Source organism: Thermobia domestica, chromosome 18 (assembly GCF_964235325.1).
Source record: "Thermobia domestica chromosome 18, izTheDome1.hap1.1, whole genome shotgun sequence".
Taxonomy (NCBI): domain Eukaryota; kingdom Metazoa; phylum Arthropoda; class Insecta; order Zygentoma; family Lepismatidae; genus Thermobia; species Thermobia domestica.
In genome coordinates this window covers 181,324,057-181,342,890 of record NC_137471.1, presented here as the reverse complement: position 1 = coordinate 181,342,890, position 18,834 = coordinate 181,324,057, and the positions used below count along the sequence as shown (strand labels likewise).

Here is an 18,834-nt window from a genome sequence, read left to right as displayed (position 1 = left end):
GTATATCAGGACCATGGGATACTTATAAACTGATTGATGGAATTGTAGTTGGGTAAGCAATATTAGCCCTGTTCCTACTGTTGAAACCTTTCACATTCACAGAACAAAAGTAGCAATTGGTGCTATGGCCAGTAGGCTCACGCCACACAGTGGAGATTTCAAACGGCAATGCTCGTCTTTCACCTTTCATCCATTGCCACAGTTGTTCGATGCGTGTTCGACAAACCTTATGTCGTGCCCACGACTTGTCCTGATCTCCCAATGCTATACCAGAATACGCAAGATAAGCTTTTATGCACTAAGGAAGTTATATTGCGCCGTTTTCATGGGCACATATGTCCCTTATATATCACTTTCGTCACTATTAAGCACACACCACGATACTAGGAGCTTCAAAGCACTGAGCACAGTTAGGTAGTTTACAACGAAACTGTATGAATCATTCGCAGGAAAAGCAATATAGGAAACAAAACAATAACGCTAGGCATCACTACCGTACCGTACCTCTAGGCGGAAACAATAAGGTGTTGTTAGCTACCGTACCATTACATTTCACGCCATGAGAGTAATAGCATTTCAGCCAATCAGGATGTTTAGTCCTCCTGGCTTGAGACGCATATGAACGAATAGGTAAAACGATTATCTCGATTTTGTCACAAAATGTGATGTGATGAGACAAAACTAACCTTATTTTTAGGCTTAGGTGGCAATCGCCACATCACAGAAATATATTGCACTTATGCAATAAAATCATCGCAGGCTAGTGCACTAGCCTGCGAATTTTAACTTTTAGATCATTGCATGAAGTATAGTATGCCACGTTTCATATTTCGGGTGTACCGAATTCAGAAGAAAAATCGGTTTAGTCATTGCACATCAGGTTTTCTTGCAAATTGCATATCAGCATTGCCAATGAAAGAAAAAAAGAAGCAATGTTTATGGATAAGCATTGACTATAAAACAGTAAGACTCGAAAGCAAGCAAACGTAAACTCCATACTGTTTTTGAATTTGTGCTCTCATCTGCGCCATTTTAAAGGAGGAATTACGCACCCATGGGTCATGACATGCCGCACAAAAAATCCACACAAGTGGGTTTTACGCCTCTTCCCTGAGAAAACGTTTTGTCGCGGCTCGTTTGTGACTAGTGGCAGAATCTTCTCTCTGCAACAACCAGCACTAGTCTGCAAGCATCTTACAATTCCACTTTCCTTGATAAGACGTTCGAGTTCCTTGAGGTCCTGATGAAATTTATCTCCTTGTTCCTCACTCACGACTCCAAGATTGTCTGGAAAATAGTCCAAATGGGAAAACAGCATATGCACTTTCAAACTCATGTTACAACCCAATTCTTTACAACACAGTAGCATTCTTTCCACCATGTCTTTATAGTTTGGATCCTTTCTGTTGCCAAGAAAGTTTTTCGCTACATCTCGGAAAGCTTGCCATGCTGAACGCTCGTTCTGATTCATGACATTTTCAAAATTTGCGTCACCAAAAAGTTTCCTAATATATGGCCTTCGAAGACGCCCTCTTTAATTTTTGCATTACTGATTCCAGGAAATTTTTGACACAGATATTTGAAGCACTCACCTTCGGTATCTAGAGCCGTTACAAATTGCTTCATTAAGCCAAGCTTAATGTGAAGGGGAGGTAACAGTATATCATGTGCATTAACAAGACTTGCACGTTGTAAGTTTTTCGAACCAACATTCCACTGCCTATCTGGTCATTCCTTTGAGTCTAGTGGACTGCCCTTGCCCATTGTCCCACTCACACAGAAAACATAGGAATTTGGTATAGCCTGACTATTGACCCAACAGAAGACCGATGACCTTAAAATTTGCACATATTTGCCATTGATGTTCGTGGTACTTTATCTTGTTCAACATCAAATCAAGATTTTCGTAACTTTCTCTCATGACAACAGAATATGCAACTGGAATGGATGCTAACTTGTTTCCGTTTTGTAGGAGTACACACTTCAAACTCCGCTTGGAAGCATCGATGAAAAGTCTCCATTGGAATCGATCATGGTCAGGCGATCCTAATTCTAGTATTAACTCCGGAATGTTGTTGCAAAATACTATATTATCTTCTGTAGAAAAGAAAGCAGCAAATTCTTGTTCACGATGCTTGTACCAATAGTACGTCGTCTCAGGCATCAACAGGATTCTCTCCTTTAGTCGTGACCCCAGTAGTTCGGCAGATTTCTTTGTGAGACCAAGGTCACGAATTAAATAATTTAAACCACTCTGTTCGAAAAGTATAGGCTCTGTTGATTCTTGTGGGTCAAAGTCCGAATCATCATTGTTGTAACTAGGAGATTCGGAAGAGGCTTCGTTTAATTGGTCTGGTGGCTGTCGAACAGGTATATCAGGACCATGGGATACTTATAAACTGATTGATGGAATTGTAGTTGGGTAAGCAATATTAGCCCTGTTCCTACTGTTGAAACCTTTCACATTCACAGAACAAAAGTAGCAATTGGTGCTATGGCCAGTAGGCTCACGCCACACAGTGGAGATTTCAAACGGCAATGCTCGTCTTTCACCTTTCATCCATTGCCACAGTTGTTCGATGCGTGTTCGACAAACCTTATGTCGTGCCCACGACTTGTCCTGATCTCCCAATGCTATACCAGAATACGCAAGATAAGCTTTTATGCACTAAGGAAGTTATATTGCGCCGTTTTCATGGGCACATATGTCCCTTATATATCACTTTCGTCACTATTAAGCACACACCACGATACTAGGAGCTTCAAAGCACTGAGCACAGTTAGGTAGTTTACAACGAAACTGTATGAATCATTCGCAGGAAAAGCAATATAGGAAACAAAACAATAACGCTAGGCATCACTACCGTACCGTACCTCTAGGCGGAAACAATAAGGTGTTGTTAGCTACCGTACCATTACATTTCACGCCATGAGAGTAATAGCATTTCAGCCAATCAGGATGTTTAGTCCTCCTGGCTTGAGACGCATATGAACGAATAGGTAAAACGATTATCTCGATTTTGTCACAAAATGTGATGTGATGAGACAAAACTAACCTTATTTTTAGGCTTAGGTGGCAATCGCCACATCACAGAAATATATTGCACTTATGCAATAAAATCATCGCAGGCTAGTGATAAATAAATACATAAACGTGTCTGGAATAAAAGGTTTCCAGTAAACAAATACAGTAAGAAATACATAATATGCACCCCTAAAACATAGATACTATGTGAACGATTAAAAGTAAATTAACAACAAGCTATTTTATATGAATTTCACATCAACCCCTTACATAATCGTTAGTTTAAAACAAATCATAATAAAATTAGATAAGTTTATTTACAATTTTTAATAGCCCAAATTCTTGATACAAACTAAAAAAAATTGCAACAGTAAAAAATCCTCTTATTCTCGTCAGTAAAATAAAAACACAAATGATAAGTAAAAGTGCGAATAGTTTTATATTCAATACTTCACCGCGGTATAAAGAAAATGTGTATCTTAAATATAATGGAAATTCTCCCAACAATGTCAATAAAAACATGTTTATTCACAGGCAAAATCATTTGTCATAGTCTCCTATAGTAATTACTCCTTTGTCTTAAAAAAAAGGTAAAAGTATCACTTAAGGTTTAAAAATCATGTAGTAAACTAATCTTTTACAAATGATTCAATAATTGTAATACAAATTACCATAATAAAATTAAAACGTAATAAATTACTAAACATAAAAAAATAACCTGTCTGGGAGTAAAGGTGCTCTAAAATGTAAATCTTTCTTTGAGTTTTACGTCCCACGCTTATGCCGGTTAGGCTAAAGGAGACGGTGATGATGAGTAATGAATGAAATGGTGGAATGAAGAAAGTGGGAGGAAATGGGAGAACCCCGAGAAAGCCCATGCACACGGTGTTTGTCCACCACTTGGCGGGGGCTGGGATCGAACCCGGGACCCCAAGCACCAGAAGTGAACGCTCTACCACTGAGCCACCGCGGCCCCCACTCTAAAATGTATCTATACCTTTTTAATCAGTTTCTTTAACATTGCGTATTGGCATACCAATGAATAAAGTATGCAGTGTTTGTGCATGAAGTAACTATGCACACTCCCATTTCCTATATTCACTCAAAATATACCAAAGTTGCAAATATTCCAGAATTATTGCAAATAATTCTTATTAAAAAGCATTGCGCGTATGGAAATTTTATCAAAATTTTAGAAAACAAAATATAAAAAATACACTCAAGTGTTTAAATTGGTGCAATACATGGTGCTTAAACTAAAATTATCGTCCTTGTAAAATAAGCCTTGATAATTAAACAAATCATAACAATAATTACGTTGGCAAAACAAATAAGTGAAATCTGCCAAAATGAGGTAATTCTAGTAGTATCGACGAACTTGCAAGAAGAGAAAAACTGTGTTTAAGTTTGAATGGAAATGTGTATAAGGTATTATTGAGTATCCTAGATAAAGAAAATGTTTAATAATACACTAATAAAATAAATAGTAAAACCAAAAAAGTTTAATTGTTAAAAACTAAGTTAAAAACAATTAGTTCTAATAAACTTATCTTTTTACCTTAAATATAATTTGCAAATGTTGCTCAAAATAAAAAATAAAAATTTGAAACAAAAATAGTTTTGAAAAGGTTGCTAATTTCTTTAATTTCAATCAAAACAAAATAATACAAATTAATCGAATTTAAAAACTACCTTAAAAATATTATTCTTTCCATCAAAATGTATTTGAGAAAATTGTTTCTAAAGTACAAAGTTTGTTAAAACGGTTCTAAAGGTTAAAAAAATAAAAATAAAAAATAAAATAAAATAAAATAAAATAATAATTAACAACAAATAACTAGCACTCTCTAAAACAATCCATAAATAATTCTATTTCAGTATACTTAAAGTAAAATCATTGTTACCAGTTGCCTCCAAATATGACTAGGAATGCAATGTATATACCCGATTGCAATGAAATGAGCTGAGCGAGCTTAAACTACGTAATCAGGAAGCGTTTTTCGGTGATTATTCCTCGATGGTACATCGGATTTTTGATTTCGACCTATGTTGTCACTCAGCACGACATACTCTATCAGCGTGCTAAGTTTGGTTGAGATCGCCCAAACGGTCTAGGAGGAGTTCGCGGACAACCAAACGGCTAACCCGAGTATAAGAGCTTCGCTTCGCTCAGCTCAATTATAATTTTTTTACATAAAAATATTGCATTCTAAGGTAGTGGCTTATTGTACGTAATTAAACTATCTTTTAACTGCTTCGTTTTGTTTATTCTACTTTCAAAGTAATACGTGGTTTTGAAATCAGTTCAAGCACCCTTCTGCTAAACTGGCTAAAAGTAACATAAATAATATATTTCTACAACTTATTATCGGTTTAATTGTAAATTAAATCTTTCCTTTATAATCACGCGTTTACATCAATTTGCAAAGCTAAATTACAAAAAAACTCTAACAATTCACCAAGTTATAACACAATGCAATTAACTAAGTGTATTTTATTTACTCTAAAATATAATAAACTGTCATATGTTACTTCTAAAGTCAAAAACAAATCGTAATTCATACAGCGCATAAACAATGTAGTTAGTACCGAAATATTAAAATTAAATGTGAATCGTATAGTTTACGAAATAATTACTGTGCAAAAAATTTCCAAATATTCCATACTAATATAACTAAAAAACAAATATATTCATAATATAGTAATCCGGCTTTAAACGTGAACCTTACTAGTTACCAAAATACCAGTATAACAAAAACAAAATAAAATAAAATAAAATAAAAAAAAATAAAAAAATAAAGATAAAAAGAACTAATCAACAGTGTAAAATATTATACGCAAATATAATTACTCCACTTTTGGTAACCTATTGGTGCCTAGGAGTATTTTAATTAATTTTATTGTATTATTCTTGCTTCAATAACATCTTGTTTAAAAAATTATCAACTATTGCCATAAATATATATACAATCATTCATAATAAATAAGTTTAGTTCTCATAATAAATTACCGCATATCAGTGCACATGCAAAAAGTTAAGTACTGCATATAACTAAGTAAAATGCTTCAAACATTAATGTCGCACCACTTCAAACTAAAAAAGTAAATTATCAAATATAAAAAAAAAGAGTAAACCTAAATAAAACAATATTGTCTACGGAAATTTGTACAAATAACAAATTTCCTCAATTAAGGGGGGAGGGAGATGTCATAGCCGTACATCTTATTAGTATATTTTTCGTTCTTTTCTTTAATTAAATATTATGTGATTGTTGTTGTTGGTTAACTATATTTAATTATGCCATGGGATGAAAAAAGGACGGCCGATCTCCCCTTCTTCATTGAGAAGTTACCAATTATTTATATTATATATATCTGTTTCGTTTATTTCATCTGTTCAATGTGTGTGTTTTGTGTGTTCTTAAATCCCAATGATAGAATATTCTCAATGGAAAATTCCTATTAACATTGGATATCGTAGAAAAAACTTCAAAGTTGAAACAAAGTCAAAGGGGTAATTCAGGACAGGATATAAAAGAGATTTTTGGAAATGTTTGTTAAAAAATGGTCACCAGGCCTTACACGTGATGAGAACTTAAGCACTGAATATCAATGTGTCAATTTTTTTAATATAAGAAAAAGTGTATACGAAAAAAAATTACTTAGAGTCTATGTGCGCACGCAGCTGAAGTGCTGGGTGCACAAAAGGGTGTATATAAAAAGTTAACATTGGTAACCAAAATACAAAATAGTCATAAAATCTAACGTAAGTTGCAAAAACTTATCACGTTTTTTTGCATTTACTATAAATGTAATGTGTCTCCAAAAATTGATGTAACTTCGTAAACGCACGTCATACTATAAACCTCGGGTGTCCGTCGTTCAACCTTCTTTTCGGCGTTTATATATACACATCTAAATTAACCAACAAACTTCAACTATAACTTTACTTTCTACAAATAAACTAAAATATTAAATTCGTCTCTATTATTTATAATACTTACCATCCACAAATCTGTCTGCAGCTAAAAATTAAAAAAAAAAAACTTAATATATTTATTGTTTATTCACGTATAACCGCTCGCATACTATTAATCCTAAAGTTAAATTTATAAAATACGTTCCGCTCGCGTACTAAAGCTACAACATTTTAAAGAGTTAATGCTTTGCATAAGAGAATAAAGAAATAATGACTTACATGGCCCCAACAAGCAGCCGCGTGAACAGGCTGCCAGTCGTCGCTATCTTTGACATCCGTTGACACATGATGGTCCAACAAAAATTCTACCACTTTCAGATATCCATTAGCTGCTGCTATGTGAAGCTAAAAATTCAGAATAATTACATTAACAATTGATCAAGTACAATTCTGTACTCCCATTCTCTATTAAGTTTATATCATTACAATTTATCATTTGATTAACAAGGTTGACATCCGTTTCTCACAACTGTCCGCCAACTTCGTAACATAAAACAGGTACTTTACATATAATTTAAATACAAGCTGTTTATTTTAGTCGGTTTGCTGTTCTCTACTTTTTATCTCAATTCATTTTAAAAAACTTACTTTTTCTAATTATTTCCTAAACTGGATTTCTGAACAAACACTAAAAACACAACAGCTTATGAGACATACTAAAATTTAAATGACTTATGCTCTTAAAATGATAACACTTGAAAAATGCTTATATGTATATTCAAGCCATACAGTCTTTGTGTCTGTAACACATTATGCGAAGTAACTTATTTGAGGTAAAGGAATGTCACAACACGGGATGTTTCAAAACAACACCGACAACGTTTGGGAGGTGATTCTTGACACCAAGATAAGACAAAAAGTATAGACCAACCCGGGTTCACAAATGCTTCCTTTCGGAGTTATAAATTGCTGAAAACATAAAAAGTTTATAGCTCCAAAACTATGGGATTTACCGTCGTCGGGTAAAGACTTTATTTAGGAACTAGTAGGTCCCCTATCCAAATATCTATGTTTCAGAATCCTCCGGTACTTCCGCAACAACTTTTATACAGGTAGTTGGTGAGTACTTCAAATAATATACCCGCAGACAAACTTCCTCTACAAAAATTTCTTCGTGAGTACCTTAGGATTCTGAAACATGGATTTTTGGATAGCGCACATATTAGTTCCTAAGTGAAGTCTTGAGCCGACTACGGTAGGTCCCATAGTTTTGGAGCTATGAACCTTTAAGCTTCATTTTTTCACGTTTTCGGCAGCCTATAACTCCGAAAGGAAGCATTTGTGCATCCAGGTTAGTCTATACTTTTGGTCTTATCTTGGTGTCAGGAATCACCTCCCACACGTTGTCGGTGTTGTTTTGAAACATCCTGTATTTTACGTCAATCTCCCGGCTTGATCAGGTAAGATACAGAAACTGGTGCATAGATCTGAGAATCAGTTAAGATTCTGTCAATTTGAACGATTTCCTTCATATACAATTATCATCACATCTTCAAATAATATTTTTATCTGTGTGTTTAGTCTGCTGTTTTTATTTATTTATTTTTATTCGAAGATAGATATCGAGCTGGCTTTGGAATATTTACGTCAGTCTGCAAAACAATTCCTTAATACATTTTTTCGGTCACTACCAAACGTTGATCTAACATGTCTGCCCTCACGAACAACTTTCCCCTTCTTCAAGTTACTTCGTAAAGTTTCTTCAAACCCTGACGAAATCTACTTTCATATCCCTGTCCATCTATTATGGATTTCTAGATACAATATTCACTTGCGCTGCTAGAACCAAATATTCTCTACTACTAATGAGTTCTGAATATAAAGTCACCAATCCCACTCATCTCTCAGGTTTTTCTCCTAACCCATATTTATTATCTACGCTATCTCCCTGTCTTTCATTAACATAATAAATGATAGAAAAATTGCACTCTCATAAGAAGATTTAAGAAACAGCAAATATTTACCGGAGTTGCTCCTTGCTCGTCGTAATACTCGAGATCTCCACCCTGAGCTGCCAATTCCTGTAGATCCTGCAGCATTTGGTACTCCGTCGCAGCTCGTGTATCATCAATAAGCTCCTGCGTTACGCCTCGCTTCGCCATTTCCCCCTCAATATAATCTAAACATGCGTCGTCTTCGCATATGTCATAGGGCATGTTTCCATCTGCATTCACAGCCAGCAAATTGGCACCGCTATAAATATGGAGATTGGTTACAACAGCTATTACAATGATATTGAAGTAATTTGGCAAACATCAATTCACTGACTTTTCAACATTTTCTAAGACATAATTTATAAACTTCAAGGTCTATATATATATATATAATGTAAGAAAGCAACTATATCTTTCCCGACCAGTGGGTTCCACATTTATTATGGATGTACATGTATATAAAACGTGTATAGGTACAGAAGTTTTGGAGAGCAAACTAATTTAATTTATAAAATATCACCTACCAAATAGCCGGACAAGGCAGAAAGAGAAACGGGATCTGACCCGCAAAAATTCGTGCTTAAAATTCCCTGACCTTTTAGGTTTTCGGCTTTTTATAGAAAATGAAATCTTTGAGTTTTACGTCCTGCGGTTATGCCGAATAGGCTAAAGCAGATTGTGATGATGAGTAATGAATGAAATGGTGGAATGAAGAAAGTGGGAGGAAACGGGAGAACCCCGAGAAAACCCACACACACGGTGTTTGTCTACCACAAAATTCACTTGGCGGTGGCTGGGATCGAACCCGGGACCCCAAGCACCAGAGGTGAACGCTCTACCACTGAGCCCCCGCTTTTTATAGAATTCCGTACGAGTAAGCTGAAGTATGTGACTGTTCCAGGTTCTCTAGATTTTCTAGGTCAGTGGGAACCCTGAGCCTGCTAATGCTGTGAGTTTGCAGCATAATGAAATGCAACTTCAGAACTAAGATCAATGAACACATTAGAAACGTCAAATAAGTACAACTGAGATTCGTTTCACTCGGTTGACTTCCAAGTTATGTCAATACAATATTGAAATTGGACGTTGTATATTTGTTACTTGTGGTTGCAATAGAGGGGTAAGATCGACAGAACGTATTCGTTGGACGCTGAGACCATATCGAAAAGTCATTACTGGCTATCTTGACTGTTTTTGCTTTATGAAGATTCATACTGAAACCAGACGTGGTGATTGGTCTACCACTTCCAGCTGCAATAGAGGAATCAAGACATACATGAAGAACTGAGTCCAAAAACACTATTATCGTTTTTCCACTATAGCAATAAGTGTTGAAACCGGAAATTAAGATTTTCACCACTTTCGTTTGGACAGACATTTGAAGGTCGAGACAAAACGACAAAACTCATTTCTGGGGCGCTTAATCCACTTAGCATTATAGATTCGACAAAGTATGTTTGCCTTCATCATACACAAAGATACTTTGCCGAAACCGTAACAATATTATTTATTTATTAGATAGTATATGCTTTGGTCAGAATTTGTCTTTTATTGTATTTAAAAAGTCGTTTCTCGCAATGTCTTACCGTTCTTGCTCATAGAGATGAATACTGAAACCGAAACTAGTAGAAAACTTCCACCACTTCTGGCTTCAGTGAACAGGTGCTCAATCGATTCCAATGCTCTATGCGATATCTTCCAATTCCAGTTTAAATAGAAGGTTAACGGACAGGATGGAACCTACTCTTAGGACACTGAATCGATTCCAAACAACAGTTCCTAAACGTTTTTGCTGTGATACCTGTCGATATAGGCAGGCCCGACGGCAGGGTGGGAGAGCCGGGGCTTTTCCTCCGGGGCTCGGGCTGCTGAGGGCACCAGCGAATACAAAAATGTTATAACCCTTTTACTAAAGAGAAAATCGATACAAATATTTTCCAAACAAGTAAAAGAAATTACTTTGGGTGTCAATACCAAAGTTGACAATACCATAAGTTTGATAGAAGATTTAATATACTACCACACGCAGTAAATGGGCAAGCATTTTCAAAGAAAGCAAACTTTATGTTTTGTGAGCAGAAATCTAGGAACGACTTCAGATTTTACAGAAAAGCGCATAATCAAGCACGTTTAGCAGACGGAACTGTTGAAGAAGAAAGTACCCCGAAGAAATTTTTAGTCAGTTTTTTCTTCTTCTTTTTTTGTTTTTTGTTTTTGTTATTCTGGATTATGTTAACTTTAAATGCCGCCATAAGACAATACATGATCTAAACACGAAATTCGATTTCTTGTGGAAGTATCCAACTTTGAGTAATGATAAATTTAAGGGAAAAGGAAGAACGTGGTTAGAACTATACAGCGATGATGCATCAGATTATGTCATTAATGAAATAGTTCATCTATAAGCGATTCAATATGTCAACTTCAGTGCTGCTCTGACACCATTCGAGTTGCTCAACACAATTCTTGACCAAAAACTAGTCAACATTTTTCCAAACAACATTTCTGTGGCGGAGGCTGAAAGAGCGTCTAGTGCACTTCCAAGAGCAAAGAATGACCTTTGATCATCGATGATTTAACAAAGATTATCCGACTTGGAAATCTTATAATGGAGTGTTAATTTAATCCGTCAGCTAAACTTCAGTGATATCACAGATACATTTGCTAGCAAAAAAGCAAGAAAGGCTGTTTTGTAAATTACGAACTATAACTCTAGTAATGTAATTAGTATATGTATTTAATGTAATTAGTATAATGCAACTAGTAAATATACGAGATATAGTTTGTCAGTTTTTACACTGGGTCCGTTTAAAACTCAACCCCGGGAACCAAAATGGCTCTCGACGGACCTGGATATAGCCGTTCTTCCGATACTTATGGATAGCATAGGTTGGAAATCTATAACCTAGATGACGACAAATTACGAGGGAGGATCAGAAACTAAAGTTACAAAGTCGATATTTCTGGAGTTTCGTTATAGAGGAATGTGTAATAATTTTAATACATAGAGTTGGCAACTATGTAGAGTTTCAGCCACCCGTCACCTACGGTGCTAGTTGCAGGTAAACACAAATGGCGGATCGTTTGGAAAACTGGTCTCGCGAAGAAGTCCGCTTAGTTATTGGATTTCTGTGGGCGAAACATGTAACCGCGACTGAATTCTTCACCGGCGGCTGGTAGAGGTTTACGAACACACTGTAATGTTCCGTCAGTATGTCGCAGAATGGTGTCGAAAGTTTGCGGCTGGTAGAAAAAAACGTCGCCGACAAGAAGCGCAGTGGCGACCCAGCACGCCATTAACAGATTTGAACACAGCTCGCGTGGAAGAGCTGATTCAGGACAACAGGAAGATCACGTTGCGGCATCTGATGGCAGAATTGGGAATGTCGTTCGTTACTTTGCTTCACACGAGAAGGTGAAACACTTCATGACAACGTGGCTAAACATGCAAGGACAGGAATTTGTACCAAGAGGGAATTTTCAAAGCGCCTCAACTGATATGGGGACTATGTCGAAACATAACCTAAGGTATGTACTCTGTGTTGGCTGTATTGGTTGTATGAAATTATGTATACCAGGTAAACGTTTCAATGCAGGCTTTGTAATTTGTAACCTTACTTTCATTCCTACATACATGACTGTACATTAAAAATAATAATAATAGTAGCAAAAAAAAGTTTCTGAATAAATTCTCATTAAATTAAAACTATCCAGAATTAAACTATGACCAAATATATTTAGATAAAAATAGATAGAGCTGTTGAATAACAATAATTTACACAATAAAAACAAGTACAATAGTTGCAAAAACTGGTAACCGTCAATTTTATAAACCAATCCTACTTTCAATCATAAAAAAAATGCATTTAGTTGTATAATCCTCATTGTATATTTCTCTTCCAAAAACTTTTAAAACAATTTAATCCTATGATCGTGATCAAAGTCAATGATTTTCGGCTCAAATACTCAAGATATTACTTACACGGAAAGAGATTGCTTTATTATTTTTCATTCTCAATGGATACAAAAGAGAGAGATATCAATGAAAGAAGAAAAACCTCTTCTTTCTCTTTCTTTTAACACATCAAGATCCTCTGTTGATGTGAATTCTACAACACACAAAGACTTAAAAAGTGAGTGACTGGACGGAAATCGAACCCGGGACCTCGAGAGTGAGTGGCTGTTCTGGGAAGAGGACTGGATGGCGTAGTGGTTAACGCATCGGCACGGTATGCCAGAGATCCCAAGTTAGAGTCCCGGTCTAGTCAGTCATTTTTTAACTCTTTCTATGTTAAAGAATTGACATCTACAGAAGATCTGGCGTGTTAAGAAATCGGTTTGTTTCCTGTTCCATTGATATGTGAAATCACAACTGTGATAGGTGCTCCGTTTATGGAAACAGGTACTATTCAAGCACACCAATGGTCTGTGGTAAAACTCGCATGCTCCGAATGGAGAGCACCGACCTCCAGAGGGACTGATTGTTCTGGAAAGTGAATTGGGTAGCGTAGTGGTTAACGCACCTACACGGTATGTCCGAGGTCCCGGGTTGGAGTCCTGATCCAGTCAGTTACTTTTTCAACTCTATGTATGTTACAGAAACGAGATGTATTTAAGTAAAACATGGTCCAGGTTTACTTAGTAGTTCACAGCTCTGAAAATTGAATCCTTGCAAGCATATGAAGTGAAACAGTGAGGTGAATATTACCAATAAAAAGTCAAAGCAAATAGTAGATGATTATATTACAAATATACATTTGAAATACAACTTAAGGTCTTTTAATTATTTTTTAGTGAACATTGAGAAAATGTAGTGTGTTTGGTGTAATGTAGTCAACTGTGTACGTAAGGAGCATATTTCTTTCACTCACTTGCTTTTGATGATGTAGATGCTTTTCCTCTTGTGAATCTGGTAACGGTTTGTCCTCATATAACGATGAGTAAGACTACGCCAAGTTCACTGGATTCATTACTTTTCCAGTAGAACTTAAAGAGATTGGATAGACAGTAGTTGAGAGAGTTACTTTTCATAGAAGAGGTCGAGTTCAGAGTTAGCGCTGCGGTTTGGCTCTAAAAGGTTTGTGCTGTTGGTCTACTAGCAACAAGGTGACGATACTAAAGACCGAAATATGTGACAGAAGCAAGTCCTTAGTTTATATACCACTGAAGAATAATACTGAACACGTCGAGAAATACTACGTGTGCTGTATGCCGTCTCAAACCCGAAATCTCGAAGTGAGCAGAAAATTGTCAGTTTGAAAGAAATGCGTTCATGAGCACTAAGTAACTATGAAATTATTACAATTTGAAATGAAATGAAATATTTCAGTTCAAGGTCCTTCGTTTATGCTCTTCGGCTACGGCAGACAATGATTAAAGCAAGTAAATGATGAAAACGAAAAAAAAAAAAAAAACCGAGAAAATCCACGGACACGATGTTGTCCACCTCAAACTTACTTGGTTGGGGATCGAACCAGCGACCCAACGCACGAGGTAAGCACTCTACCAATGAGCCACTGTGTCTTGTTACAATTTGACGCAAACATAGTATTACATGATTTAGACGTCATATAATTGACAAAACAACTAGGTAGACATAATGTTATCAAGAGTAACAATGTAGACGTAATGCTATTCTCTTCCGGTTCGTCTGCATGATTTGACAATGAATAGAAAAAAATCCGAAGATTCTAATTAATAATATCAAAATTGAAATTATTCATTTCCATCTTTTAGTTTGAAAATGGTGTTTCCACACAACGAAGACGAAACTTGAATCCAAGAAAGAAGAAATCTGCGTTTTTCCACTCAGAACTAGAATGTTTCTTCACTACACACTGAAATAGTAAGACGTCACATTCTTTTCGTTACCATGGTCCTCGCCATTTTGTTTTCAAAACAACAAGTAGCCTAAATACCTAAAGGACCTAAATGCAAAACGAAACCAGTGATGAAATATTTCGGAATTGCAAAAAAGCATTAGAGTGAATGAAATATTTGTTTCTTTCTAAATATCTCTAGTCAATAAAACTGAAAAATAGAAATATAGAAAAAGAGAAAACAAATGTACTCCTCTTGTTCATAATCACATATTAACCGTAAATAATTCTGGAAAAAATTTTATTCATTAATACAAGTACCATAACACTGCACACGTGAACAGGATTAATGTTTAACAGTTGTTCAAAATATATCTTGAACCATTTATAATTGAATGTTCTCTTATGTACTGTTTCTAAATTGTCTAAAGTTGATAGGGAATATAAGGAAAAATTTGATCTATATCCACCGATGGTCTAGATTGAAAATTTCTAAAGGTTTGCTTTCTTCCCTTTTCTTTTGCAATATTGTAGACATTAATATTTTGCACTTCCATTATCAAGAGTAGACATAAGGAAACTAAAGGTTCCAATAGAATTAACATTGTTCTAAAAGTTTTTTTTCTATTAAAAAATCGTATATTTTTAGTTTTCCTTGTGCCGACAGTTTGTCAATCTGCACGTTAGGGAGTTTATATTGTGCATAATTGCATTTTAAGGTGAACTACATGATAATGACGTTTACATTAATTATTTGATTTCTACCTTGTCACTTAGAGGTGTGGCGCTTTTAGAAATACGTTCCTTAGATATTACTCTTTCTTTATGAATTTTCCTGATTTTATTCATCTTTTTCCATATTCTAAATCTGTACCCTTTTCCAATAACTTTACTAGTCGTTAAAACATTTTATAATTGTAAATAAATTTACAGCCGTTGTCCTTGTTTGTAATAGATTTTAAAATATACCATTCGTTTCACGCGTCTGTACAGAAAAAAAGGGAGAAAAAAAAAACATGGCGATTACCATGGTAACGGAGATGAAATAACGACATCACTATTATTACCATTACTTTAAAGAAACTCAAATATATTTGCAATGAACTATCAAGAAAATAACAGGCAATAATGCGAGAGTATCATTAGCATTTCTTACTGGCTGATGAGGTACTTCACTAGATGAAGGTGTCCACATGTTGCAGCAGCATGCAAAGGAGTCCATTTTTCACTGTCCTCTGCATTTACGTTAGCACCGAAATCAAGAAGCAGTTTCATCATCTCTTCATTATCATCAATACAACACTGAAAGATTAAACAAGTTATTTTCCCTCAAATATGAATAATTAACTAACATGGCAATTAATAATATTAACAAATATGAATCACTTCACTCGAACATTATACTTTCTTACTGAATTTGAACAATGAGGAAGGCAACTAAATAGTGCAACCATTATTATCCAAGGTATGATGATACACACGTTAGAAGTGTGAAAAGTTTCCGATATCTAATATCAGGGCTCATAGTGGTCTGGTCTCTTGTAAATAGTTGAAAAGTGACAAAAATCTCATCATACCCCTTTTTTCCTTTGTCAATTTCTCCATCACCTCTCTCTTTGTTGTTTTGTTTCATCTTTTCTTCTTTACTTCTTGTTTTAGCTTCCTCCTTTCTTAGGTTTTCTAAGCATGCTTTGTAGTTACGGTAAGCAGACTTAGCAGATGTAAAAAGCTTCTGAGTAAGTGGAACCAGTTCTGGCCTATTTCCGAATTTCTTCATCCCAGATATTATATTTAACTTCGCATTAAGAGTTCTCAAAAACGTGAAATATTCAAATTCATCACCTACTCTTAAGAACATACAAGAAGCATAACACAAGACGAACATGATGAACCATACAAACACACACGCACACAACATTGAGCGGAGCGTTAACTATTACGAGAGAAAAATAAAAGACTATTATGATAGAAGAAAGAATAGACACAGAAGGGTTCTCAACCCCACCTTGAGAGCTTAAGCATCCACCAACCATCCACTGTGCTTTAGAAAGAATAAAAGCTGAAGTAAGAATAAAATTCACTGTTTCACATGTGGCAGCAAGTAATGAAGCTTTCAAAAGAGTAATGAGTAACATCTTCCTGCTCTTTTCCATTTATTTTTATATTTTTCTTAGAAAATTGCCAATGCAAAACATAAATCACAAGAAAAAGTCACTTTACCTCCCCCCCAAAAAAAGTAACTTTTAGTGACAAATTTGTAAAAAAGTAACTTTTAGTGACTTGAAAAAAAAGTGACTTTTAGTTTAAAAAAGTGACTCGCTGTGAGCCCTGTAATATTCACAGTTCTCGATGGATGATACACGTCATCTGGGATTGACGCATAGTGTTTCTTTAAGTTCCTTTCATGTAAAAACTTTGTGGAATATGTTTCTTGCTGTTTTTAACGCATAAACGTATAAAAGAGAAGTATTATAATTGCTATACTTTAAATATAAGACTAATAATGAAAAGTTAAAAAAGACTATATTCTACTAATGACGTAGGTGTGTTACTAGATCATAAGTTTACATTTAAATGTCACATAAATAAAATTATTACAGAGTTGCACAGGGCTCTAGGGTTTTTAATAAGCAGTACAAGAGACCTACATAATATCCAAGCTTTAAACACCTTTTTATAGCGTTGATTAGGAATACTGTTGTGTTCTTTGGGATCCTATTCATAAATTACAAGCAAATTACAGAATGATCCAACGTAAATTTTTGAAAGATCTTTGTTTTAAATTATATCATATAGCAGCAACTAAAAATAAGATCTCTTTTACTTAAATTTGATATGTACTCTCTTTACAGTAGACGTTTCCTTATTCAACAAATATATTTGTATAAATCATTAAACTCATTGGCAGATAATTGTAATTTACTGCAATATATTAACTTCAATATCCCAAAACGATCATTGCTTAAAAATTTAGTATTTAACATACCGAGATTTCACGTTAGAATCCACCCGGAATCATTCATAGAGCTTGTAAAAATTTCAGTCAGTTGGTTTCATCAGCTCTGGATCTTGATTTCTGTTATCCTATCTCTAAATATTTGCGTATTCTCAAAAATAATGTTTTGAAGGGACATTATGTATGGAATAACAATTAATTAAGACGTGTTACATCTATGAATTTTGAACCTACACTCGAGATTATTTTTCATTTTTTAAAAATATTTTTACCACTAATATTTTAATTTTGTTTTCTTTTTATTTAACTTGTATTTTTCTTTCTTTATATAATCTTCTTTCTTTCTTTCAATATACAGACATATATATGTATTTCATATGTAATTATGTGTGTATACATATGTTCCTCTGTAAATGGAGTTTGGCTCTGTAGAGGACTATTATAAATAAATAAATTTAACAATTACTATATGTATTTTCAGAACAACGTGAAAGATTGTCAATACGCTTAAATCAAATACACTGTTATCAGACGTAGCCCAGTTTCTTATTAAAAGCGAAGATACTAGATTAACCAAAAATATGTATGCCTTAACAGCTAAACACATAACGAACGTTTTGCAACCACTACGTATTACAAAAACGTACATCAAATCTGTTCAATCTCTTTATTCAATTTTCATTGGGAGAGTGCTCACCAAAACTTATTGAAGAGAAAATCAGTAAAATGTTAAAAAACGTAAGGAAGGGCTGTGAAGAATATGGGATGAAGATAAAGGTCAGAAAGACAAAAACCCATCGTGATTTGAACGAAGCGGTCAGTGTCAAATACAGAAGTAGAAGGGGGAGAAAATACAACAGGTCACTAGCTTTCGATACCTGGGTAATATTAATTATGATTATATGAAGTGTGAACGTGAAATAAAAGCAAGGATAGGAATGGCGAAACAAGCCTTTACGAGAACGATCTTGTGGGACCTTGAATAAAGAGCTGAGAAAAAGACCCATAAAATGCTTCGTGTAGAGTATTGTGCTGTATGGGTTAGAAACATGTACATAAAGAAAAAAAAAAAAAAACGACTGGAAGCTTTCGAAATGTGGGTGTGGAGAAGAATGGGAAGA

At 34.9% G+C, this 18,834-nt stretch overlaps 1 protein-coding gene across 4 annotated transcripts in view; it reads right to left on the bottom strand.

Annotated features, from left to right (window-relative positions):
- Positions 1-18,834, bottom strand: part of MYPT-75D (Myosin phosphatase targeting subunit 75D) — a 63,817-nt gene that overhangs the window by 31,925 nt on the left and 13,058 nt on the right. For all 4 annotated transcript variants that reach the window (XM_081745971.1, XM_081745970.1, XM_081745972.1 and 1 more), the window contains exons 4-6: positions 15,914-16,059; positions 8,969-9,197; positions 7,224-7,349 (exon numbers count right to left, since the gene is read on the bottom strand). In XM_081745971.1, the coding sequence (XP_081602097.1) occupies positions 7,224-7,349; positions 8,969-9,197; positions 15,914-16,059 (501 nt within the window). The remainder of the gene's footprint in view (positions 1-7,223; positions 7,350-8,968; positions 9,198-15,913; positions 16,060-18,834) is intronic.